At 40.1% G+C, this 26,158-nt stretch overlaps 1 protein-coding gene and 1 long non-coding RNA gene across 11 annotated transcripts in view; one reads left to right on the top strand and one right to left on the bottom strand.

Annotated features, from left to right (window-relative positions):
• LOC108004018 (uncharacterized) overlaps positions 1–26,158 on the bottom strand; it is a 340,152-nt gene that overhangs the window by 133,283 nt on the left and 180,711 nt on the right. For 9 of the 10 annotated variants that reach the window (XR_009832502.1, XR_009832501.1, XR_009832503.1 and 6 more), the window contains one exon: positions 13,895–13,941. Coding sequence is in view for 4 of the 10 variants with exons in the window: in XM_028669815.2 (XP_028525616.1) it covers positions 13,895–13,941 (47 nt within the window). In the remaining 6 variants the exon portion in view is untranslated. Of the gene's footprint in view, positions 1–8,823; positions 9,755–13,894; positions 13,942–26,158 lie in introns of those variants that run through there. The other variant, XM_062084171.1, reaches the window with a different exon arrangement.
• LOC133667215 (uncharacterized) lies at positions 6,028–6,846 on the top strand. The gene is made up of 3 exons (XR_009832507.1): positions 6,028–6,169; positions 6,265–6,498; positions 6,642–6,846. It is a non-coding gene; the product is annotated as an uncharacterized LOC133667215 (long non-coding RNA).

Genomic DNA, 26,158 nt, shown 5'->3' on the forward strand with positions numbered 1-26,158 from the left:
TTTCGAATCCAATTATTACTTGTTTTAAAGCAATAAGGAAAAATTGTAATCTTTTCTTTATTCGAGCTCTCCTGTTTCTGGTATCGGTTACGAAATTCCGTCGTGAATTATTATTTATTTGTACCATCTCGAAGATTAAAATTTCGCATTAATTTAAACGGAGCGGCAATTTTTTTTCGCCATCGGGGGATAATTTCATCGAAAAGAATCTCGTCTAATTGCCAGGTCAACGACAGTTTTCTTCCACAGTTGAGAAGAAACTTATGTCGCGTGTCTAACAGTATCTCCTCCAAGTTCTCAAAGAATTCCGTGAGAATGGACCGACGAATGGACGAGATGAAAAACGAGGATTTTCACGGTGATTGGACGGAGAGGAGGCGGCAAAAACCGGAAGCTCCGCTAACCTTGATTCTTTTAGAAAGGATTAACTAGCTCGGTTAACCTGCTCTCCGGTGACCGTTAAGTCAGATCAGGTGCAATCAACGGGATAATCGAGCCTAATTGTTGCAATTAAGCCTTGGGTCGCAATTAACTAAAACACGGTTGCAATTAGGGCTGGATGCCTTTTGGTTCATGTTCCTCCGGGATTTTATATGGGAGTTCATAATCGTGCGCTCAAAAATTTAAATTCTTCACGGGTAATAAGTATATTTTTATGGAGAAGAAATTTAACCTTCATCCTCCAATAATTTCGCCTTCTTTTCTTTTTTTGATACGTGCAATTCTTTTTTTTTTTTTTTTATTGAAACAAGATATTTTCCAATTTTGTAAAATAATAGAACATTGCAGAGAAATATAATTAATTCGTTCGACAGAATGTAATATTAATTTTGTACTATTGAGTAGAACATCGTATAATCATTTTCCCGAAAAATCTTCCAACTTTCGTTCGATTATGGTGTGAAAAAATGATTAAATCACTGATGGCAATCGTTAATCGATATTACGAATAACGCTTCGAATTTCCCCAAGCAACCTGGTTCGAGCACCAAAATTAAGGGTATCGTTCCAGTATACCCGGTCCCAACGAGCACGTCAAGAATTTTTGACTGATGCACGATTCATGAATCAAGGAAATACCGTGCATTAAAGCGCACGCGGCAAATTGCTGCCATTATATACCCTCAAAAATGAAGACACATCGGTGCAAAAACGGCGGAAATCCGAGTGAGCATAATCTCTCGAAAAATCATAGCAGCGAGCACCCTTAATTCCAACCCGTGAGGAGGCTCGATCATTTTTAAATTTCGCACCGGCCACCGAGAATATGAAATATGATTTTCCAGCCGCTGATTTGACGAGGACCGAGGCGAAACTCGCGGCCCTGCGAGTTTCTGCTCCGCGCCCATTACCATCTGGCGCAATTTCGACGATAATTTATACCGCGCCGGGGCCCGTGGCGCGCCACCCCGCTGCGCTCTTAATTCCTGAATTAATTTCCTGCCTGTGCGCGATCGATTTAACTCGCGATCGAGAGCGCGCTACCGACTACGTGAACGATTACGCAACCCAGCGACACTGCAAACGATAAACTCGACTTTGACGCAATCGATGACTACGTCCACTTTTTTTTCTCCAGCCCCAGTTTTTCCTTTCCTTCTTTTCTGCCTGTGGCACAGATCGTCGCGTCGAGTCGGCTGCACCGCGCGTGCACCACTTCGCCATTTTTATTTTTAATATATTTCCAACAGTACGAAGCGCGTGACACGTTTCTCTCCTTTGCAATTTTCCTTTGAAGGATTCCAGAGCGAGAACCCTGCTCCCAATTTCCAAGGTTGAAAGTATCAATCAAATTTCTAAATATTTAATAAAACAGATAAACATTCATCACGATGGAAAAGGAATTCTCTGTGGAAAATACACGAGCCTGAATATCCCACCGATCGTCGTTCTCGCTTTGATATCCTCGACACGAGGGTAGGGAGCTGGAAAAGAAAAAAAGGGAAAAGAAAAAGAAGAAAAATCTAGTAGGTGGCGAGCATGAAACGCGCCGCTGTAAAGAAATCCGACGGGCGGAATATCGCGGGGACCATTTATCACCGGTCGCATCATCCATCTCTCCCAGCTGGAAATCTCTATTTGCATCCGTGGCTTATCTGGCGTCACCCGGTGCCAGAGCTCGACGAGCACGGCCACGATTACGATGGCGGCCGGTGTCGCGAATCTCGAGACGTTTCGCATAACGAATCGGTCGGAAATTAACGGTGTCCACGGTTTGCGCACGATGTCCATCGAGCAGCTAACGCTGCGCTTTCTTTCGTTTATACTTTATTTAAAACGTATATCCAACCGTGTTATGGATGGCCCAGAGCGAGTCCACGATGGCAGTCTGTCTTTCGATGGTATCGATCGGCGGTTGATCGATCCTCGAGTTTCGTTTCGACAGATAGAAAATGGTACCTCGGAGAGAGTCGTTTTCCTTTTACTTCTATTTTTTCGATTTTTTTTAGAAAAAGTCGATTCACTGGATGCTTCGTTGTTTCGCGCGTGGTATTTTCTTTTTTTCGTAGATTTAATATTCGAAATAAGAATTGGAGAGCTTTCGAAAATGTGTTCCAGTGACATGTATATAAATTTTAATTTAGTACATTTCTTTTGAATCTGAAAATATCAGAATTTCAAAATTGAAACGCAAAAAGCGATACAAACGATCTTACCTTAACTTAATTTAACTCGACTAATCACCATCATATTTTGATTAAAAATATGAGAAACGCAGAGAATGTAATACACAAAAGTGACAAATCAAATAAAGAAGTGAAATCCTGATGCACCGAACAAGAGACGCGTATTAACTCGTATTCCGTCGAAAGAGGTCGAGAACGATCCTCCAAATTCGTTTTTTAATAAATACCTTATACTTGGGAAGACCTTTGGGAAATTAAGCATCAAAAGAAAAAAATTATTCAACGATCTCTTACGATTTCTCGGGAACAGTGGAGGACTATGCCCGACTTTCGTTCGTGAGTCGTCGAATCGGCGGCTCGGAAGATTCATGCCTCACCGCGGGCATTATTTTTCAGAAGCGATCAAGCGGACGAAATCAAAGGGAACCGGTCGGACACGAGCGAAAGTCGTCAGTTAATGCTGGCTGATCACTTGATACCGAGCCAGCCAGATTAACTCGTAATTGCGCTCATTATCGTAGAATTTGATTCGAGCGGTGCACCATTTTTCCTGGTTACGTATGCGTGCACGTGATGCTCGTACGTGTGTAAGAGGCTTACCTGATTTCGCGAGAATGCATGAAAATAGAGATTAATCGGAGGAACGTGACCAGCTGCCGCTCAATCGCGAACTCGTGAAACGGGCATGAAATCGTGTTACGAGGAATCAGAGTTGGAAATGAATCGTGCTTTGCGGATTCGGAGAGAAGATTGATGAGAATCGAGAAGGATGAATCGCTTTCTTTCTCTCTTCTTTTTTTCATTCATCCGACGCGTTGCCACATTTTCGTGCCATTAACGATCCAAAAATTTTCCAATTCTTACGTTTTAAAGATTATCGTCTTTTTTTTTTCTTTTTCAGTGACTCGTTCTTGACAAAGGAGAAGATTATCCGATGTTTGAGCGCAAACTGATCGTGAAATTTTACCTTCTGAAAAATATACTTTGATTCGTCGCCTTTCTCCAAACTTCTCATTTTCCATTTCTCATCCGTTTCACATTCAATTACCTAACCTTGGCACTTCGTCCAACGGTTTCTCCTTATCGAAACCTCGTATCGATCGGAAATATAATATAATATCTTCCCTCTCGAGAGGGAAAAAACAACAAGCTTGGAAATCGGTTACAATTTCGGAACGAGTCAATAGAGAAAATGTGGCAATGAAAGATAGGATTGGGATCCGAGTGACACGGGGGCCGAAAGAACGATAATTCACCAAGATACGGCCGCCTTTAATATTAATGACTGGCCCACGATCCCGTCAAGATTAATAGATGCTCGCGATGGAACGCGTTCCCTCTAGTTCTAGGGCTTGCTAGCACGATGTACGGAATGCGAAGCGGGGCCGCGACTCAACGTTCGATCGTCGGTCATCTCGTCGAGGAGCTCGCCTACGGCTTCATCGATTAGACTTATTCTCTCCGTACATCTACGATTCCCCTACTATGTTAACGACCATCGACTCCTCTCTTCGCGTGATCTCGAATTTTGCTTCTCATTTGTACACGTCCACGCGGCAGTTGTTCGTCATTTGACTTGGTCAATCGCGTTGAAAATGATGGTGTCTTAATTAATGGGGTCGATTCTAAGTTCGTAGTTACGCCGAGAGTAGTAGTTTCAGTTCAGACGTCGTGTGTTTAATAGATAATTGGACATTCTATTGAAAATTTTGTTTTATATATATATATATACGAGAGTATATATAGTCGAATAAGAATATTTTATGATTAACACAATGCGCAGTTCCAAAGTTCATTCGCGCGACGACAAAAACAAAAACGTACCGTGAGAATAAAATTGGGGATATTCTTCTTATTATTATTCTTCGTAGCCGTATTGTTTTACAATAATTATTCAAAGGAAATGGGATTGCCCAATCCGTTCCCAATTCCCAATTCCACCTTAACCTTTCCCAAAACCTCTCTCAGACCCAAATCTCTCTACCGGGATCCCTCCCGTACCATTTTTCTCAGCGACTCGCGCAGATTATCATCTTGGAAACCGAGCGGTTTCGTTTTAAAACCGGCACGTATACCGGGAAGACGTACGTCAAAAACCACGCGAGGGCCAACACCCGCTGCGAGGGCGCGACGAATCCTCCCGCCTCCCGCGGCTTCGGCCTCGGGCTGGGGAGAACAATTTCCTCGTCACGCGGAAATAGCTCGACCCTGGTTCGCCACCAGTCGTCCCAAAGCAGGGGCACGTGCCTCTCGCCCGATTCCCACGCGCCATCAATCGTCCTCGCCTCGTCGTATTCTTTTTCCTCTCGTTTTCCTCGAACGCAATTGATTTGCGCAACCTCGCCAACGCCTTTGCCTGAACCCGGCCAACCCTCGCGATGCTCCTTTGTTCGGGAGGGGCCACGTGTTAAAAGAAGAACGGCACGAGATAAATTTGTAACTCGACCGGGACCCGACCGTGACTTTGTTGCTTCGAGATATCGTTTGCAGATCTTGGAAAAGATTCTGGATATTTTTTTTCCTTTCTTTTTTTTTCCTAACCTTGGCTTGTTGGTAGAATACCGGTTTCGGGTGTCGTTTGTTTCACGGGATTATTTTTTTGAGATTGAAGAATTGGCAGTAGCCAATTTCGAAAGCGTTACATAAAGCGTCTCTCTTCGGGTTTTTTAAGGAACCTGTCGTTCCGACAAACATCGCCAGTCGAATATTAAGAAAAAGTTCAATGTTGCGAATTGAATATTCATTCCTGCGGCTGGACCGGTTGAAAATATTCAGAGAGTAGACCCCAAAGTATGTAGATTCTCTGATTCGGCACATTTATAATAAATTTGAGTCCTATATATATATATATAGTGAAATACCACGTATAAAATTTCTGAATCTAAATTAATAATACAATCCTTTCTACAACCCTGTGCAACAATAAACAATAATAAACAACAAGAATGGAAAAAGAGTCGTAATTCAAACAATTTCGTTAATACTTACCTAAATTCTTCCATTCTCCTATTCGCATTCACCTTCCATCCTCCCCGCTCAACCTTCAACCTCTTCATGACCAGCCATCGAGAAAGAAGAAGAGTAAGAAGAAATCCAGCGAAGAAAAAGTTGTCGATAAAACGAGCAGAGCGTCACGACGAGCGAGGCCGTCATCATTAAGAAAATCCGCTGGATCGAAGCCGGGGTAAATAACACAGCCATTAAGACTTACGACTAAATCGAAGCCCGACAGGGAGGGAGGATATCTCACGAAACGCGATCCAACGGATCACGATCGAGCGAAATGTCGGGCGGCGTGTTCGCGGCACGAGGCAAAAGGGGGAGCCACGAAGAAAATGCGGTAGCCGAGAAAAAGTGGTAGTCGCCAAAGACGATCGTTCTCCTCTTGCTGCACCGAGGAGATTCGATACCGGCCTGGCGAACGAATCGTGCCTCGCTTCGAGTGACACTTACGAGCCTGCGAAACGAATTAGCCGGTGGCCGCAAAAAAATCACGACTATTCCTAGGTCCTTGAGGTCTGAACTCGTCGGTCCAGTGGCAGGTGCGAGGCTGAAATATTCAAAAAAAGAAACTCTCTCTCTCTCTTTCTCTTCGTCTTTATTTTATTCTTTCGTGTTTCCATCGGTCGGATCGAAGAAGAGACTAGGAAGACCTTCGAGACAGGGAACGAATGGACGTCTTGCTCGCGCTATCTGCAAACAAGGCCGCGAACGAGCACGCAACGAACTAGTCGCCGAGATTGTTTAATGGTCCACCTGCCACGTCGATGATATTCGTGGTCGTCGATCGGAGAAACATTCTTTCTTTCTTTTTGGGCGAGAGAGATTTGTCCCCTTTGACCGAGGAGGAGAAGGAGGAGGTTATGTTCGGGTAATTAATCGCTTAATAATTTTGAATATATATTCAAGGATATAGAGAAATTTCTCAGTTTGGATGTTATTAATGACGATGTATATTTTTGACTCGGAGGAATTATCTTTTAATTAATATTAATTAATTGATTAATATTACAGAAAATTCGTGACGTACGAGATATAAAAATAGTGAGTTCATTTTTACGTTGACCTCCAATCATTTTTAACCTGTCAATTAATAGCGTGACGTAGTTGAGAAGGAAGGAAGCATAACCTACAAACTTTGCAACGATATAAAACAATTACCAACATGTTTCTTCCAAATGAAATGTATCAGTGCATCAAAATAAATATCTAGCCACAATTACCAACATCTCGAACGAGAAATAAAAACTGGAGAGAGCAATATACAAATTATTCCTCTTAAAACTCGCCCTGCCATGGATTAACTCTTCCCCACAGTGACTAAGCACGCCACAACCTGACCCTAATTTAAACAGAAAAAAACGATCACGAACTTCCTTCTCGAATCCTTCCATCGAATCCTCGCGTGTCCGTATCCCTCCAACTCCCCTCCAAACCTCCCGTGAACAAAGACACGAGGAGAGTCGAACCCATCGATTTCGTGATTCGTATCCTGATCGTTCGCCTCGATCGAGCGTTACAACAACAGGCAGAAAAAATCCTTTTTTCTTCGAGGAGCGGCGCGGCGTTTCGCGTTACATTTCGTTTCACCTGCCGCGAACGAGGGGAGGCGGAAGGCGGGGGCAGGCGTCGACCGAGGTCTTCCTAGGCATCTACTAGGCAACGCTTTTTGCCTGTCTCACGAGCCAGGCCGAAAGAAACTCGGGATATCTGCTAATACGTTTCTCGGCCGAGTGATCACCTGCCGGCTCCTTTTCGTCCATTGGATAATTGCGCCCGGCCGAGGATCGCGGGTAGCTGGGAATTCTTCTAGCCTCCTAGGCATGCCGCGATTTCGAAAAACACGCGGAATCCCGCTTCTCGAAACCCTGCCCGAATATACGCCGCGATTAACCCCCGTAATTAGACGGAGAAATCTTAGGAATGGAAATCCTCGATCGGGATTCGGCAATCGACGAACCGTTTCCAGAGGTATGTCGCCATTTGTTGCGTAATAAAGGGCAAAACTTTGGAGGTTAGGGTAAAACTTGAAGTGATTCTGAATTTCGTCTCGTCAAGGTATGTATAAGATTCGTAACGAGGTTACGAATTTTTAAGAATTTTTTTTTTAAAGAATACGTAAATATATTATTGAATATTTTGGTTAAAAAAGAGACACGCATATAATTTAAACGAAGATATGATTTCTTTTTTTTAATACGATATTCGAAAAATTGTGCTTCGAAAGATATGATTTGAATAGAATGTTATTTGAAAATTCAATAAATTGTTGATTAAAGAAAAAAGATATAATTAATTCGTGAATTAATTATCACATATCGAGAGAATCACACTTTGATTTCGAATATTCGTGTATCTTGAGTTATGAAACAGAAAAGATTCTTTCTCGAATATTCTCATTCTTCTTTTCTCCAAACAAAAATGCAAAGAAAAATTCTATAACCTATATATCAATCTTCTAACAAGAAGTTCTTTCGAAATCTTTCGAAAAGATCGTCAGAGCAATAAGGCAAGGAAATAACATGGCCGCAATTAAAACGGACGTCCCTTAAATCACAAGCTTGCGCAGCTCCCGTGGAACGTAATTCGGCGATCGCCTTGTTTAATTATACACGGAATGATACACGTTTGATGGGCTTATGTAAAATAGCCAATTAAAATGAAAAGCTTCCACTCCTGTTCCCAGTGTAAAGCCTTTTATAAACGGCGCGGGATTTAATAGCGTTGCGGCCATCCGCGGGTCTTCCGCGTCTCGTCGGCGAATTCGAAATAAGGATTCTTTATGTACAGATGGAAATTAATGGGACGATAAAGTCTCCCTTTCAGTTTGATCGATCTCGCATACGAAACGGCCGATGAAGATAGTATTCCATCAAACGGAGAAGAACGGATTAAAGAGATTTCGTATTTAACAATCGTGTCCTTCTTTTTCCATCCTTTCTTCCCTCCCCCCTTCGTAAACAAAATTTGGATTTTCGATCTCGATTTTCTGATGATGTTTGGAAGACTTCGACGACGGATTTCTCGCATGCCTAAATTGCAAATGCAATTTAAAGGGATATCATGTACATTCGATGATTCATCGATGCAATGGATGTGCAAGCCTGCACGCATCATGTTAATATGCAAAAGAAGAGTTAATAAAATATGTACAATCGATAAATTGGTAACTTTGATGATATTAGTCGACCCGCTATAATTGATACATCGTATATTTTTGTTAAAATTACATAGGATAGGAGGACTCGAATAAATTGTGATTTTAATCGGTATTGCGAACAGCTGATTGTCTTTAAAAATGTAACAGGTTTCGCAAAGAAGATATATTTGAAAGCGAAGCCAATTTTTAGTATCTTCAATCTCGAGCAAGTTGAAAAAGGGAATAATTGAAAGCGAAATTCATTCTACTTTCACGAACCGCGGCTAATTTTCAGTTTGTTAAATTTTTTTTTTAAATCGAAATTTGCAACCGTGAAGAAAACCATAATATTTATCAAGCATAAAATTTTTCGATCCACCGTTAAATTTCTCCACTCTCCATCAAAGGTAACGAGATGATACATTCTCTTCCGATCATTTCGAACCCCGTGTAAAAGTGTAAAAAGGCACGCCTATAAAAAAATTTATTAAAACCCGATATCCCTGCCCGACAAGTGGTACGAACACCTGAACGGAATGAATCAATCGCAATTTATGAACTATTCCCCGAAGACGATTTTTAATAAGGATACCAAGGCTACCGATAACAACCCTCTCCACTGACAGCACGCCACCTTTCTTTTTTTCGCCGTGCAATGCCACACACGATCCTCCTCCCCATAACGATTTAACGTTTACACGCGTGCCCCAATTTACTCGACGGCCGTCATTACTTCAAACTCATCGAGCGCCTCGCCCCGCCGTTTAAACGACGCGCTTCTTTTTACCGTCTCTCTCTCTGGGGAGAACACCGCCGCATCCACCTGCGGATGACAATCTATTACGAAGAGGCGTTCCCCGTGGATTCCTCCTCTCCAGACCACCGTCGTACGACGGGAGGCTCTCATCACGGGCAGGGTTCCACCGGGGCACTGTCTAACAGCGGTTCCCAAATTCTTCCAACCCCTCGTTTCGCTCGACTCGAGAGACTGAAAGATTTAAGAAGGCGTTGAGATGAGAAAGAGAAATAAATTATATTGTACGTGTTTGAATTTATGAAAATGTGTCAATTTACGAGAGGTGAAATTTAATAATATTTGAAAATGATTATTTTCCTTTGATTATTATTTTTTTTTCTTGAATAATAAAAGTTGACTCTGTTCTAACGTCTGTTTAAGTATCGTAGATTATGGGTTATCGAGAGGGACGAGAGATCGAGACGGTATTTTTAACGTAATTTTTGGAATAGTATTTTGAATCGTGCGAATCGAGAATGAGAATTGATCGAGATTTAAGATGGAATCGAAGAGATCGAGAAAGTTTGAGAATCACTTTCTTAGCTTAATATAATTTAACGATCTACATATTCAATTCTCGTAAGATCCTAATAAAGATATCGATAGTGGCATAACGCGATAATAATAAAGCTAAATGCACGAAATTATTGATAATTACGTCTCCATTATACATGGAGAATGATTGTGCAAAAATATCCGAATCCCTAATTAAATAAAATTGCACAAAAAATGGTTTAAAACGTATTACGTCAGAGAATAATTTCAACGAGTAATTTTCACAAGTCCATCCTTCCTTTTTACGCGATCAAAATTACTTACTTATTCGTCCTTTCGATATTATGAATAATCCCATTTTTTTTAACCCAATTTTGTGAGATTCCATTTCAAAACTTTCCTCTCATTTCGATTCGCCACGGTGTTTAACCCTATTCTCGATCCTTCCTCTTCGATCTTCACCTCTTTCACTCCGTACTCGCCAAATATCAAATTTATTCAACTTCGCTTCGACTTTTCCTCCTCCAGGGGGCGTCGTCGTCGCCTTTCGCGCAGAATTTAAACGACACATCTGCACGCGCGCAACGAGGGAACGAGTAAAAAGTGCTCGCAACCTTCTTGGTCGGCCGTTAAGATTGGAAATCCTGGAACAAGGGCAGGTACAGTTATTTCGCAGCGTGTGGCGCGTGCCCGGCGTCAGCACGCTTTCGACCCAACCACCTTTCTCCACGGATACGCGCCTCGCGGAGATGACAATGGATAAAAATTTGGCCAGCGCCCCCTCTGCGTGCAACGATCGAACCGCAGAAGCGTTGCGCGGCTAACGTTCGACCACCTGTCGAGGAGAAAGCCTGCTCTCTCTCTGTCTCGAGATTGTTAACCGGAAGATTTACCGAAAACTGACCGATTCGACCCTATGCGATTTCGAATTTCCAAGAGAACAACGTGTTTGTTGAGGATAAATATCAAAAAGTAGAAAAACAATGTTAAGAATTTAGATAGATTTTTGACATGGATGTTTATCATAGCGAAGAGGAATCAAAGTATCCAAAAATACCATGGAAATATCGACCCTATGCGATTTCGAATTTCCAAGAGGGGAGAATTCGTGGAAATAGCAAGTGAGAAGAACTTGTTTGTTGAGGATAAATATCGAAAAGTAGAAAAACAATGTTAAGAATTTTCGGATAGATTTTTGACATGGACGGATTAAGAATGTTTATCATAGCGAAGAGGAATCAAAGTTTCCAAAAATACCACTGAAATATCGATCCTGTGCGATTTCGAATTTCCAAGAGGGAAGAATTCGTGGAAATGGCAAGTTTGTTGAGGATGAATCAAAAAGTAGAAAAACAATGTTAAGAATTTTCGGGTAGATTTTTGACGTGGGTGGATTAAGCATGTTTATCATAGCGAAGAGGAATCAAAGTATCCAAAAATACCATGGAAATATCGACCCTATGCGATTTCGAATTTCCAAGAGGGGAGAATTCGTGGGAATGACAAGTGAAAAGAACGTGTTCTGATGGAACGTGTTTGTTGAGGATAAATATAAAAAACAATGTTTAGAATTTTAGTCGTTCTAATAGATTTTTGACATCGGTGTTCATTTTAATATCAATGGATTAAGAATGTTTATCATAGCGATGGGGAATCAAAATTTCCAAAAGAGTTACCACTAAAAATATCTCTCTTACAATGATTTCAAATCGTTCTCATAACATAGATCCCGATTATACAATCGACTTGTATTAACATTTAACTACTTTTGAACAAGAAAAACTGATCGCAATTGATCAAGCTTGATCAACGTCTTACCGACAATTTCTCTTCCAATAAAAAAAAAAAAAAAAAGAAAGAGAAAAGGCAACCTCGTTTCAAACTTAATCCACCGCTCAAGATAGAAAATCTTTGCGCACGAATTGCCTATAAAACTTCAATGATCACTCCAAGTTTTTAACCAGAGAAAGAGAGAGAGAGAGAGAGAGAGAAACCAGTATAAGCCGGGAAAGGAGAGAATCTCGATTGGTTCGAGTGTTCCATCGGACAAGTAATGGGTAGCCGGGTAACAACTCGGGTAATCTGCCTACGCAATTTTACTGGATCAGCTCGAGGCGGTTCGAGGCTTGTTCATCGCGGGCACGTTTCATTCGCAGAAGGCTCTGCGAGCAAAAGTCAGCGTGAAGTTGTAACGACCGGGCAGCTATGGACACGCAACGATCTGGCTCCAGGTACTCTCACACGTGTGTTAATGGGGGCGAAACGATCCAGGCCAATTTTCAGCGCAATTTCACCGCGAACCGGGGAAAAGTTTTGACAGGATGGGCGAGGATGGATGGATGGCGCACGATAATTGTTTCTTCGAGTCGAGTTTAGCGTCGCTAAATGGAATATTTACGTCCGCGAGGATCATGATCGAGAACGATTTCTGAGGACGAAGAGGTTATCTCTAGTCACGAGAGGAAATATGTTAATTTAAATTAAAAGTAATATTTGAGTGTTCAAAAAAAAGTTTCATCGAAGAAATGGTACAAGTTGAGCTATAAGATAAATTATATCGTATATATGTTGCATTAACAAATAACTCGAAATGAATTTTTGTAATAATATTTTGTCACGAGAGAGAGACGTTCTTATTGAAAGATTCGAGTGCCTGTTAAGATAGATCGTAAAGTGGAAGACCCGCATGTGTACGAATCGCGTACCCTTATTCCCTTTTACGACCCCGCATCCAATTATTAACCCGTTTCCAATTATTAAACTCGTAAATGCTGTTGACAGTAGTGAATGGAAGTCCTGTTAGAAACGTGTTGAAAATCAGTAGAAAAATTTTCCTTGTTAAAATCGGTACGTTATCGACCCTCAAACGTTATCAAATATTCCCTCGCTCAAATTTAGGGACTTGTTTTCGCCACTCCGATTCCCCGATAAAGAGAGAAAAAGAAAGAAAGAAAAATCTGGATACATCGAACTTGGCCAACTTCTTTCATCATAAAAATTCCGCGTAATGATAATCGTAATCCATTTCGATCCATTCCTTTCCCTACGCGCGTGCCACTTAAAACTCGTGCACGAAACGAGCCAGAAAACTCTTCGAGTTCCACGCGCGATTGACGTCAAGCGTTAATTTCAATTTTTATTCATCGGCCGTTATCTTCCATGTGCCTGCACGCGCACACCGAATTCGACCAATTAAAACACGTCCAATTACACGGCCAACTACCGGCCGAATTCATTTACGGTCCACGTGAGTAAGAAGGAAACGGAGGAATCGTCTTATTTTTTTTTCTTTTCCTCTTTCTTTTTCTTTTTCTTTCTTTTCACAAGCTGATAATTCCGGCGGGCAGCGAGAGGTGAACGTGAAATCTGTCGCTAACGAACCGGTAAGACAACGACGCGAACCGTAACGTCGGATGGAAACGAAGAGCCGTAAAGTTAGCGAGTGACAGCGGTATTAAAATCAAGGGACCGTGCATTAGCGCGGGGGTAATGGTCACCCTCGAGGCTTTGGTGGAACGAGGAACGGTAGGCTGAACACCTACATGTGAACGGACAAAGGGAGACACTGTATTGCAAATCCTCGAAATGTCTTCGAAAAGATTACGCGGGGAACTTTAATCTCACAGTAATAATCTTCTGTTCCGTTTTTTCACAAATCTCGTCTAATTCCCTTCTCGATGTAAAACTTCACTCAAAATTGACTCGATACTTAATTTCTAAATTGTTTTTCCTGTTTTATCTTAAAAGCGTAAAATTATTAATATTACGAGATCATGTCTTGTGATTAATTCGACAATTATAATTAAAAGATATATTTGCATGCAAAATTTGACTTACCAACACGAGCAGATTACGTATCAGAAGCAGATGCCACAGCGAAATACCTATAACAGACAAAAAGATAAATAATTAGTTATAAACTAGGTGAACTTAAAAATTTCGAAAAAAATTCGAAAATGAATGGGATATTCGTTAAAAAAAAAGGGAAGAACAAAGAAAAAAGAACGCAACGCTGCAGGGCTGTACTTTCAACAATAAACCGCGGCGGATGATTAATCGGTTGATTGTACTCGGCGAACAATCGGTAGTCACGATCGTGGCGTGTAAACGTGGCTTTAAGCGCGGGTGGGGATGTCGAAGCGTGGCGGAGCGTGCTGTTCGCTCGCCGAGCGGATGCCCGGAGCGAGGCGATTACCTTTCTCGGCGCATCAACCAGTTCGAGATTTGCTCGCACGCCACGGACCGAGCAGTGGAACGAGCCCATCGTTTTTTCCTTCCCCGCTCTTTCCACCATCATTGGTTCCAGACCTAGATCCACCGTCATTAGCGTGCCTCTCGATCGATGATACTCTCTTCTATCCGACTCGATCCTCGTCTCTCATCTCTGGAACGCGCGCCTGTCATTGCCACGAGCGAAACGTGGAAACGTTTCTCGCGTTTCAGATTTCTGCAATTTCTACGCAACGCCGGCAAGTGGAAGATTCCCTCTCGAATCGCGTTCAGAGGTTATGTAGAGAACGTAAGCGTAGGAAAGTATTATGGGTGAGGTTATGTCGTGGCTTTGTGATTTGGATTTTCTTTTTGAACGAATCGGTACTTTGTGTGTGTAAAATTCACATAGATCGTATTATATAGCGATTTTGATGCTCGTGTGGGAATTAATGAAAGTTACGAGTCTCGCATCATTACAATTTACGTATTTCTTCAATGTCGAATGAGAACTGCAGTTGTAAAATTCTGGTAAAATTATAGCAACAAATATCAAGCTCCTTCTCCGTTTATTCTTCAATATTTCCTAACCATTTTAAACATTGTTTTCATCACTGCGATCAGACTTCTCTTATATTTTTTGCGTCATAAAGTGTAACGCGAGTATATCATCGATGAAGTTCACTTTCTCCGAAAACCAATTTCTCTTCATCCCGAGTTGTTCGAGTAATTACCGAAGGTCAAATATATAGCATTTTGTCCGATGTAACGTAAGAAGGGAACCTATTAAAAGAAATAGGGTCTGATTATACTTGGCCAAGGCGAGGCATGCGAGGAGGCATCGTTCACGAACGAAAGTGAGGGTCCGTACCGTGGACAATAGGTCCTCTTTCGTCGATACGCTTACGAAGTACGTAAAAAACTCTCATTATCCGTCCATGGTATACGTGTTACGTGATGGAGTAAGTGAGAAAAATTGCTCTGTAATATCGTAGGCTTATTTTAGTAATCTGATGAAAAAAGAGTTTACACGTAACACTCGTGGATATTGTGTAAGAAATGGAAAAATGTGATTGATTGTTTTTCGTGGATTCGATAAAATGAGTAAGTTAGAAAAAATAAACGAGCAATTTTGTAATCCTTGTACTGTTAAATTTTGCGTCGTTTCTCTTCTTGTGCTCAAATTTGTCATCTTGTGGATTACTCAGGTTTTCGAATAAGGAAAAAAGGATGATAGAAAATTGTTTTTTTGTAATCAATTTTATAATAATTTATCAAAAATGCGATAACAAAGTTGAATTGAAATAAAAGTGCAAGATAAATTATATACGTGTCAATTATGTATCAGTTTTGGCAGTTTTTTTTTTGCATTCTAATAAATATCGATTCGCAAACTTTGTAAGTTAAATCAACCAGATAGCCAGAGGCATATCGTGCGAGTAACTCGTCGTTAGTTTTGCCAAATTGCGTGTTAAGTAAGATACGTGAGCATGTTATTACCGTGCTTCCAAGATGCAAACGATGTCTTATTACATTCAAAATATCCATTTGCATGGCAAAGTCGTTGAGCAATGAAATTTTTTCGCCACATCAATCAAACGTCTAATACTATGGCACGATCATTTTTTATTATTATTTAATGCGAAATAAAAACACTTAATTTTCAAGAAATTTTAATAATTCATAAACTGAAATAACCTTCGAATTCAACAACTATCGACACTATGTTGAATGCAATACAAACTCTATATCGTGATATTTCTGAGTAAAAAAAAAAAAGAAAATTATGGATAAAATAATACAGATTAATTCACAACTTCGCAACAGCTTTGAAAAATATCAAGAACAATTTCGCGAGACGCAGGTACGTAGCTGCAATTCTATTTCCACGAGCAAAGTTGCGCTCGGTTCTCGTCATGGGTGCTTTTCGCTGATGATGGTGATGGTACACGGTACTTTTGCGTGCCCGATGCGTTACGGTGCTGTATTATCTTCACGAAAAAATTAGTACCTCCGGCAAGGAACACCCTGGCCCCTTGCCTCGGCCAATGGCAGTTTTGTACTCTTGTTTCGTTGTATGCTTTCACGGAAGAATCATAAGAATTGGGGGAGAGAGAGAAGGGAATTTGATAATGTTCCATCCTTTATTCTAAGTTCTTCTTGTATCATTTACGAATATTTATACGTTACGAACATTTTTTAATTAAAAATTTACAATTTTATTAATGTAGAGTTTGAACGAAGATCTCCAGAATTTTTAAAATTAGATCTCGAATTATTCGTAGATTTAAAATTATATTTTATTTCTACGAAATTAATATTCGAGAAAAATGCAAATGTTTAAGGGAATGAAAAATTGAAGAAAATTCCGAAGAAATATTTAAATAATTTTTGGATTGTGATTTTTAAAAAAATGGAATCGTATTAGATGTTTTAAATGACAGCTCATTACAAAATAACAATTTGTTCGTTTTTGTTAGCGAAGGCTCACTTGCCAACGGAAAAAAGGAAAAAATAAAAAAATAAAAAAAAGAAGAACTTTGACGTACTCCGCCGCCAGTAAAACCCGAATATATTTTAAATGCCCAATTTGGCAGCCGTAAAAACAACATTTATTTATGGTGGTTCGCCCATCGAGGAAAAAACCGGTGCACCAGAAAATTATGCCGCTCGAAAAACAGCGTTACCCGAAGACGTCCATCATTTTCTTTTTGTCTTAGTCGTGAATTGTTTCAGGGTCGGTTATGAATTTTGTACACCCATATATTTCCTCTAGCTCGTCGTATATTAAACGTATTTGCAGATAACAATCTGCATGAATATTTATATCTTTGAAACAAACATTTTTTTCTCTTTTTCATTTTCTTCTCCACAGACATAACTTTAAAACGATTAAATATATATATTTATAGTTTCATCAATTATATTTTATTTCCTATATTTCTACAAAAATATCTTAAATTCATTAATTTACAACTCCTAAAATTAAATAATTTAATCTCTACTCTTATTCATCTATAACTATATAAACCACTATACAAATTTAAATACACACGTCATTCTTCACGTCGAACGCACATTTCTACCTCAACTTTTTATTTTTTTTTTATTCTAACTTCAAACAACGACAACTCAACAGCGACATCTGCAACGTCTAGAAACTTCTGTTACCTAACCTATTCAACCAACCAGCAAATTTCTCACAATCAAACGCGCATTCATTCTATTCCAGTACCAGCGTCTCGAATCTCCATTATTTTTATACTTATTTATTTAACCTATACCTTCGTACCTTCTTTCCCCACTTCTTTCTAAAAATATTCGAGAAAGAAAGATCCCCTTAACACACGTTGGCTTGGCGTGGTCGTAATTATCAGGCAGCGATTAGATACAGAGGGATAATTAATCGGTGGCCGGCAAGCAGTGAACACGCGAAATCCGCCACGAACACGGGACGCCCCGTGGGAAAGGAACGGACCGTTTGGCCGGATTCCGGGATAATGTGCCGCCATATAGGAACGAATGCTCCAGGACCCCGGGGAATATCGCGTGACCGCTCGTGGGATGTTTGGAATGTTACTCGAGCACTCGAATAACCAACGGTTATACCGCGCAACCTTCGTTCCGTATCGTTAAAGGCTCGTAGCCGAGCGCGCGCTCCGATCCGATGGAAGCTGGCGAGCGCACCACGCCACGAGGAAACACGCTTATCCGCGCCGCGTAATTTGCCGAATTAATTCTCTACGGGGGGAGAAGAGGAGGGAGGAGGGGTCGCGGTCTTAAAGGGAGCCGTACCGTCAATTCCATCCGATTCATCCGCGATTTTTAGAGGGTCTTCCTCCTTTCCAGTGCATCGAGAGTTCCAGCAGATCGCGTGGGAACTTTCTAGGGTTTTTTTGGCGGGAGATATTCTGTGAGCGCGTGGATTTTTTATTGTATTGGGAAACTTTATTGTTATGACGAGAAGCACGTGAGTAGTATATTTATGGAAATTTTTGTTTTTTTTTTTCTCTTAAATTATTTTAATAATTTGAGAGAAAAAGGTGAGTTTTTTTTTTTAATTGTTTAATACGAATACTTTGTATACCTCCTTTCCAAGATTGCATTGTATTTTATGCGCTCTCGTTATTTATTAAATTTTTAAAAGTTAATTAATTTAGTTTAGTTTATCAAATTTTGAACTGTAGTTGCGCAAGTAATCGATAAGCGCTAGCATAACCGCAATGAAATCATTATTATCGCAATGGCGAACGATTGATCGTTCGTAAATCGACCACAATATACTATATGCGGTCAACCAAATGAACGTACAGAGTATTAATAGTTATTCGCTTAAGCGGGTTCTATGGATGGTTCTAAATTTATTTAATCATAATCTTGTAAATAAAACATAATCACCATTCTCCTAAACAAGGAATTTCCTTAACTGTTTATTCAACCGTATATTAGCGATAAAAAGTTTGGAATCCAATAATAATTCGAGGCAAGCGATTAGAATTTTGCTAGCCTATAAAATTGTTTCGCGTAAAATTTATTAATCTTGAACGTTAATTTCTAAATTAATAACTATTAACTTGCGATGATTTATTCTCCTTGTTTTCAACGATCTTTGACTTCGGTTAAAATTTCATTAAAAGTATTCCAACATTTTCAAGTGGAAAAAGTGGAGAGGATATTTAATATTATTGCATGAAACGGGGGAGGAGAGGGGATAATGTTAAAAAGAAGGAAAGATAAATCGATGAGGAAAAGAGGATAAGAAGGCTCGAATTCTTGGCTCATCGAAGAAGGCTAATTGGATGTAATTAAATCCACGGAGGTCTATGTGCATCTGCTTCCAGACATGCGATGTTAATAATGACCCCGATGCGCTTATGGATTCCCGACTTGGAATATAAAACGATTTCGAAACCAGTATCGAAAGTCGAAGTTAATTTCACGCTGATACTCGAGCGGATTTTTAGATTTGATAACGAGAAATTTTGTTGATGGATTGATCCACTTGGATCGATTACCAATTTACCAAACTACCTCGATCAATTTCCCATATTATTGATCGAGTGAAAACGATATTTAAATAAATTTAAATAACGTTAAAAAGTTGTATTATTTAAAATAACGATCGTGTGATATTTTTTCCCCCCTTTATATCCTATAAATTAACAAGTTAAACGATATTTCTTTATATTTTATTTCTTTTAATTTGAATAATTTTCAAGTTGAAACGTTAACTTCTTTTCCGATCGAACTTTTTCCATTTTTGTTCCTTGCTCTGGCCATTTTCGTGGCACGCTTTTTGGTAGCGAAATAAAACGGTATGCCATTTATGGAATAATACCCACAGCGAGAAACGGCGAGACACTCGATGAGGAACCCTTTTAAGAGACAGTGTCGATTAAACACGCCGGTGTAAATTCTGTCGCGGTGTTTATGCGCGATATTAAAGGTAAAAATCTTAATGGTTCTTCTCCATGGCGGACGAAGGAAGGGTTAATCGTCATACCTTTGGATCTTCTAATAGATCCTTCCCTCTCTCCCACTTTTTCCCTCCCCTTTCCTTATGCTTTCATCGTGATATAAACATAGTTCGATATCGGCGTAGCGGTAAATCATAGCAAAGATTGCTTATTTGTTTATGTATATATAACGATTTTTCAGAAACATTTTTTCGACCATCGAACCGAAGAATTGACACGTGAATTGACGAATTGACGCAATAAAGACACGTGCATCCCTCATCTTGCACGACTATATTTCAATTATTATTCCTTCTCGAAATAAATAATCTCTAAACGATCAAAAATCCTCTTTCTCGCTACACCACCTTTCCAATTCTATTGAAAACTAAGTATCATAAAAACTATCATAAACTGTTTTAAAAATCATGTCACCGTACAGAGGAATCGTGTGGCATCATCATCGAGATCTGGCATTCACGGGAACGGAATAATTTCGTGGGGAAAGATGGGGTGAAACGTTGGAACGGGTCGAAAAGGGGGCCGCATGGCGCGTAAATCAAAAGCCGCTCGATAATAAAGCCGGGCGCACAGGAATTAAAACAATGTACGATAATTAACATGCATTACCGATCACCAAACATGGGAGCAAGGAGTCTCCTGGCTTTGTAAGGTAATACACACGTTGCGGCCGTCGACCGGGTTGTAAATCACGTTGCATTACTATCAGGGGGTAACCGCGGGAAAGTCACGACTACCATGTTTGGCGATGTATTATGCAAATTTTCGGGGAACTTTATTAGCAACGTAAATCGCGAGGCCGGGATACAAATCGTGATCATCCGTTCTATAACATTCTCTCTCTTTCTCTCTCTCTCTGGAGAGATTTTTAATACATTAATCCTTGTTTATTGTAATACAGAAAGGATTAGTTTCGCATAATCACGAGTTTTCGCGATTTTTATTATTTCGAAGATATAAGGAAGACGATATATGGAATAACGATGAACATGTTGATATTACGATTTGATTATTTACGATAAAGTTGGTTTCATCGAAATTTATGATACAAGAAGTCTTATTCTTAAATTCTTTTCGCGAGAGAATTTCAAGAGAGGAAATTTTTATTACGCGGAACAATCGACGAGCAATTTTTAATTCGTAATGAAATCTTGATAAAATTTACGATTCGAGGATATCGTATTTAACGTTAGACGTTCGAATAATGTATCGACGAGACGATACCTTATATACAATCTTTCTAAGAGAGAGAAATTTATCGTGTCGGCGATTTCATTTTACAGATTAATCGAAAGGGAAATATCGATAGTCGAATAAACGAAATAAACACGAAATATTTCACGATCATAAAACTTTTTCAAACAAATTTTAAAAAGAAGAATAGAAATTTTTATGCTTCACTTCTTACCCCGGAACAACGCCTAGAAGAAATCGATCAAACGCGCAGAAATCTCATCAACCACTCTCGCGAGCGGGCGAGGCGCATCTCGAGGAGATGAGAGACGTTCCACCTCGCCTCCCAGAGATCTACCGAGATGACCGAGAAGGCATTTGAAAAATGTCTGGGCATAGTCGGCAAGTTTTACGATCGCAGCTGCAAGCCCCCGGCGCGGTCAGCGTGGAGGCATTTAAGCAGAATGTTTGCAAAGTATCCGGCAAATCCATTAAATCTATAATTTAAGAGCGTCGGGGAGGATATATCTCAGCCCGGATTCGGCTCCTCTCTGGCCAAATGTATTTTTACTATCTCGCCGTAAAAGTAACAGTTACGTTCCAAAGTGAGATTCGGCACCGGTGTCGAATCGGACGCGACTCCGCAGTTTCCCGCATGCGGAGTTTTTAATTAGGGCCGTTTTTAACGGCAGCGTTTAATTAGAATATCCGAAAGAAACGATCTGCCTTGGCGGATTTCGACGCTTTCACGCACCGTGGCGCTTTTTATCGAGGTCGTAATGGCGGACGGCGGTTCATCTGGAGGGAAATAGAGAAACCCCGTGGAGGGGTTGCGTTTTGACATAAGGTGATTCCAAGTTATAGATAATGGGTCCGTAGTGGCGGACAGAAATGTCTTAACAAGTTTGTATTTTCGGAGAGGGGTGAGTGGGAAGGGGATCACGACGGTGGAAACGGTTAGTTTTATGGTTTGTGGATTTGTTTCGTTTTGTCGGTAGTTATCGAATGATATGATCTAGAAAGATTCTTGGCTTCTTCGGCATTTTTACACAGATAGCTATCGATGATATAGTTTGTCGTTTTAAATACTTATCATCGAGCTAACAGGCTGTTATCAGACTTTTACAATTTAAGATACATAAATTAACTTTGTAATAAAACAACTCCATTTTTCTTACTTGTTCTATTTCAAATAACGCGCCGCGATGTTTAAATCTCTAAAAGCTTCTTAAGGAATGGAATCTGATAAGAATCTAAAATTGTCACAAGATGCGAAAACCGGTGTGAAAAATTCATTTACAAATATTTCCCACGATTTCTTTAACTTAAACGAAAGAAACTAGTTTCTATGAAATTCGTAATTTCAGAAGACAACGTGGCTACGTGAACTATTTAAATAATAGACTCTCTACACTCTCGTAAAAGACATTGCTATTTTATTGTACCACGTGATTACAAATCATATGATAACGAGTTAACGATTAGCTCAAACTTCCATTAATATTGAAATGAAAAAATTTATTTTCATATATATATATATATACCGATCATTATCTCTACAGACGCAAGAAAATAGACTTGAAATCAAGTTTTCTCATAAAAACCAGTTATAAATGAAGCTAAAGAAACTCGACTTTTACCGGAGAATTTTTATAGCGGATACTTATAACCGACACGACGTTCTAATTAGCCATTTAAACCGGCGACCTTTGTAAACAGTACCTGGTATTGCCATTTCCAATATATGTTCAACGATCGATCGATCGCGAGTGTCTAACCGTGAGACAGCTTCCTATTTCTCACAAGAGCAATTCCTCGTTCGTTCGAAGGTAAACGTCGCGTCGTACCTATTAGCATCCTTTTACGTCCCACTTTCAGCCATGAAAACGGTACGTCACCAGATGGTCCTCTCATCGTGTGGAACTACCGTGTTACGTGCACCTGCCGCCTTATCCTCATTTATGTACACGCAGACGGTGCTCGTCATCAGGCAGCGCAAAGGTCACGGTACGTAAATCACCGTCGAAAGTCGGTTTTTTTTCCCGCCTCGATAATCGTGGAAATTTCACCTTGCGCGCAAGAGAAATAATTAATTACCCGGCCAACGGGCGCGCGAGGAACCGACATCAGGAATTTGTAATGATTGATGCTTGACGGTTTCATTGGACGTCTCGTATAAATCGTGTTTAGTTTTGAAAAATGACACTCCTTCGCTAATATTTATAACGTACGCGTTTAACACGTATCTCTTCTGACGATAGATTCGATTCCTTTTCGATATTGTTGAAAATATTGCTCATCAAACGATACACAACCAGCTTAAACTCTGTACCGCGTATCGAAAATTGACTCAAAGCGAAGCCAATCGACAATGAATCTGATTCTTCTCTTCCTTCTGCCAATCAAACTACTTCAAACTCGAGCAAATCCAAAACAATCGAGCAACAACTCGAACGAAAATCAGTTAACGGAAATTCGTTTCTTCATCATTTTCCGTAAAAAAAAATCTCATCCACTTTCAAACATTTCCAAACACGGGACAACAAATTCAAACGTATACTTTCTATGAATAACAAACATCGTGATATCGAAGGAAACGACATCGATTCCTGGAAACGGAGGTACAATCGTTACCTTCGTTGGCGTGTATTCGTGTTTAAAAGTGTTTGCATAGTAAAAGCCTCGGTTGGTCAAATTCTGTCAGCCATTTCGGAACCTCTAATTTGCGTTTGCCGGATATTTTTATCGGTCGCCGCCGCGTGTACGCTATGTACGCCACGAGGCCGCGGCACTCTCGACTTATTTGCATTTTTTTCACCAAGTTTCATTAACCCCTGACCCCAGCCGTGGCGTACGAGCCGAGGCATAAGGAAGCGGCGAGCACGTAAAATAAACCTGGCTGAATATTCATACGGGTCGGCTGTAAATATCCCGACGACGATAAATTCCGGGCTTCCTTCGTGAATTCCACGATCCACTCTTCTTCTCTCTTTCTTCGCCCATAATCGCTCGTTTTCATCTTACTTTTTTCCTTTCTTCTTTTTTTCTTTCTTTCATTCTTTTTTTTTATTTCGTTTTTCTCCTCTTCCCCTCTCTCCTCTCCTATTTTCTCTTGGCATCTCTCGCACGATCAATTTTTAACATCGAGGCATTTAAGTGAAGGTCTGATGACGAGCACGATTGTTGCATCACAGAATTACACGGAAGCGGGTAACGAGTTTAGAGACACGTGTCGTTATTCTTGTATAGACAGTGCGGTTCGAGTATGTTTGATCACACCATTTCGACGAGTTATCGATAACGTGATAATCGATTTTCGAGAGATACACCTAGATGTTGAATCACGAGAATAAGAGAGACGTTAATAAATAAGTTTTTGCGGATTGGATTTTTACAATTGTCATATGGATATTTTATATTATTTCACAAGAACGCGAATCGATATAAAGTTTAAAGAAAAATCGACTATTTCTCGTTTCGATACTCCAATATTGTTAATTAATACTTGTAATATTATTATAACAGAAAAATTTTTCACGAACCTTTCTGGTTTCTAATTTACCTCAATCATACTCTCCCCTCGTTCATTACCCAACCGCAAACCTTGCGAAGCAAAATAGAAGAACGCCCTCTCGCACCCTCTCGCAAACCAGCGCGAGAACAACAAAAAAGAAAAAAAAGAAAAAAAAAGAAAAGAAAAAAAACGAAGGGAAAAAGAGAAATAACAGGTCGACTTGACCTCGTCGACCCTGAAACCCTAGAAAGCTTCTCCCTCTTGAACTGTATTCGGTTAGGAGGTGAAATTAAAGGGTCGACGCAACCCTTTCCGCTCTGGTCGCAGCACTACGCACCCTCACCCGCTCTGTGGCGGCAGGTATCAATACAGGTGCAACGGCTAATGGATGAAACGAGTTCCGGAGATACTGCCGCATCATTATAAAACGTTTATTTCGGCATAAAAGTCAAAGTGCAACGTGTTGGATGCCCGATGAGTCGCGAGTAAAATATACGTTCTTTCGTAGCTTTATCTTCTCCTGATCGATCCCCCGTTCGACCTATTCCGGGGACTTCTTCCTCTTCTTCCCTCTTTTTCCGTGCTCTTTCTGTTCATACAAGGTGGACCGAAAGTTTTTGAGCTATTCTCTTGAGTACTTAAAAATTCTAAATAATTGGAAAATAATTATCATTTAATCCTCGAGATCTTTGAAAATTCTCACGTCAAAAAGATAGCTTTCCATCGAGTCGATAAAATTGGAATAACCGTATCACGAGTAGTGACATTTGAGATACAAGGAAATAAGATATAAATATTTTGTCAAAAAAAAAAAAAAAAGATCTCCATTCTCCATAATTTATTATCTTGTGTATAATAAAAAATTTCAAAAGGTTCATACGTAATAAATGTTATTATATGTTTCTAAATAATCTGGGAATTTTTGGCCCATCCTGTACAACTATGTTTGGATATATTGGACGCCGTGTGTCAAGCGAAGCGGGAGATATACACGATGTTTAAAGACCGTGGTTTTCGGCCGGATGGATTTTCATCGTAATAAAACCGAGAGTATCTCGAGGGTACTCTCTGTTTCGAAAGGGAAGCTTCAGATAGCCCAGCTAATCTAAAAAGGGGACGGTAATTATTCCAAGCTTAGCGTCATCCGGCCGAAGCTGTCTCTGGATCGTTTCGGTGATGCAATTCGAAGTTTAGTGCGGTTTCAACGCTTTATGGCAGCAATGGTGGATGTTTTCTACGTGACACGCGATAAAGAAAGAGAGTGAAGACGGATGGCTCGAGATGAAGAAGGATTTGTAGAAGATTTTGGTGGATTACTCACGGAAAAATTTTTCAGATGCTTCTTCTTCAGAAGGAGAAGAAGAAAAAGAAGAAGAAGAGGAAGAATACGATGGACGGATTCATCGTGACTTTAATATGGAAATATTTGAAATTCAGACATCATAATTTGAGATGAAACAATGAAAATCGCTTCACGATTGTTCAAGATTTTGCGATTTTTCATACGACCCAAGTTAATTATTCATTTATATTCGCGTGTAGAAGATTAGCCGCAATTTTGCAGGTTCAGTTAAGCCACGAATAACCCTGCATGCTATGTGGAAATAAATTACGAGATTGTCGGTCTAACGAAAAATTGACTCTTAACTCGCGATATCGAAATGTTTTTAAATACTATGCGAAGAGATTGTATTTCATTCAGAAGGTTATCTCTCCTCCTCTTTCAGC

Source organism: Apis cerana, linkage group LG13 (assembly GCF_029169275.1).
Source record: "Apis cerana isolate GH-2021 linkage group LG13, AcerK_1.0, whole genome shotgun sequence".
NCBI classification, from domain to species: Eukaryota; Metazoa; Arthropoda; class Insecta; order Hymenoptera; family Apidae; genus Apis; species Apis cerana.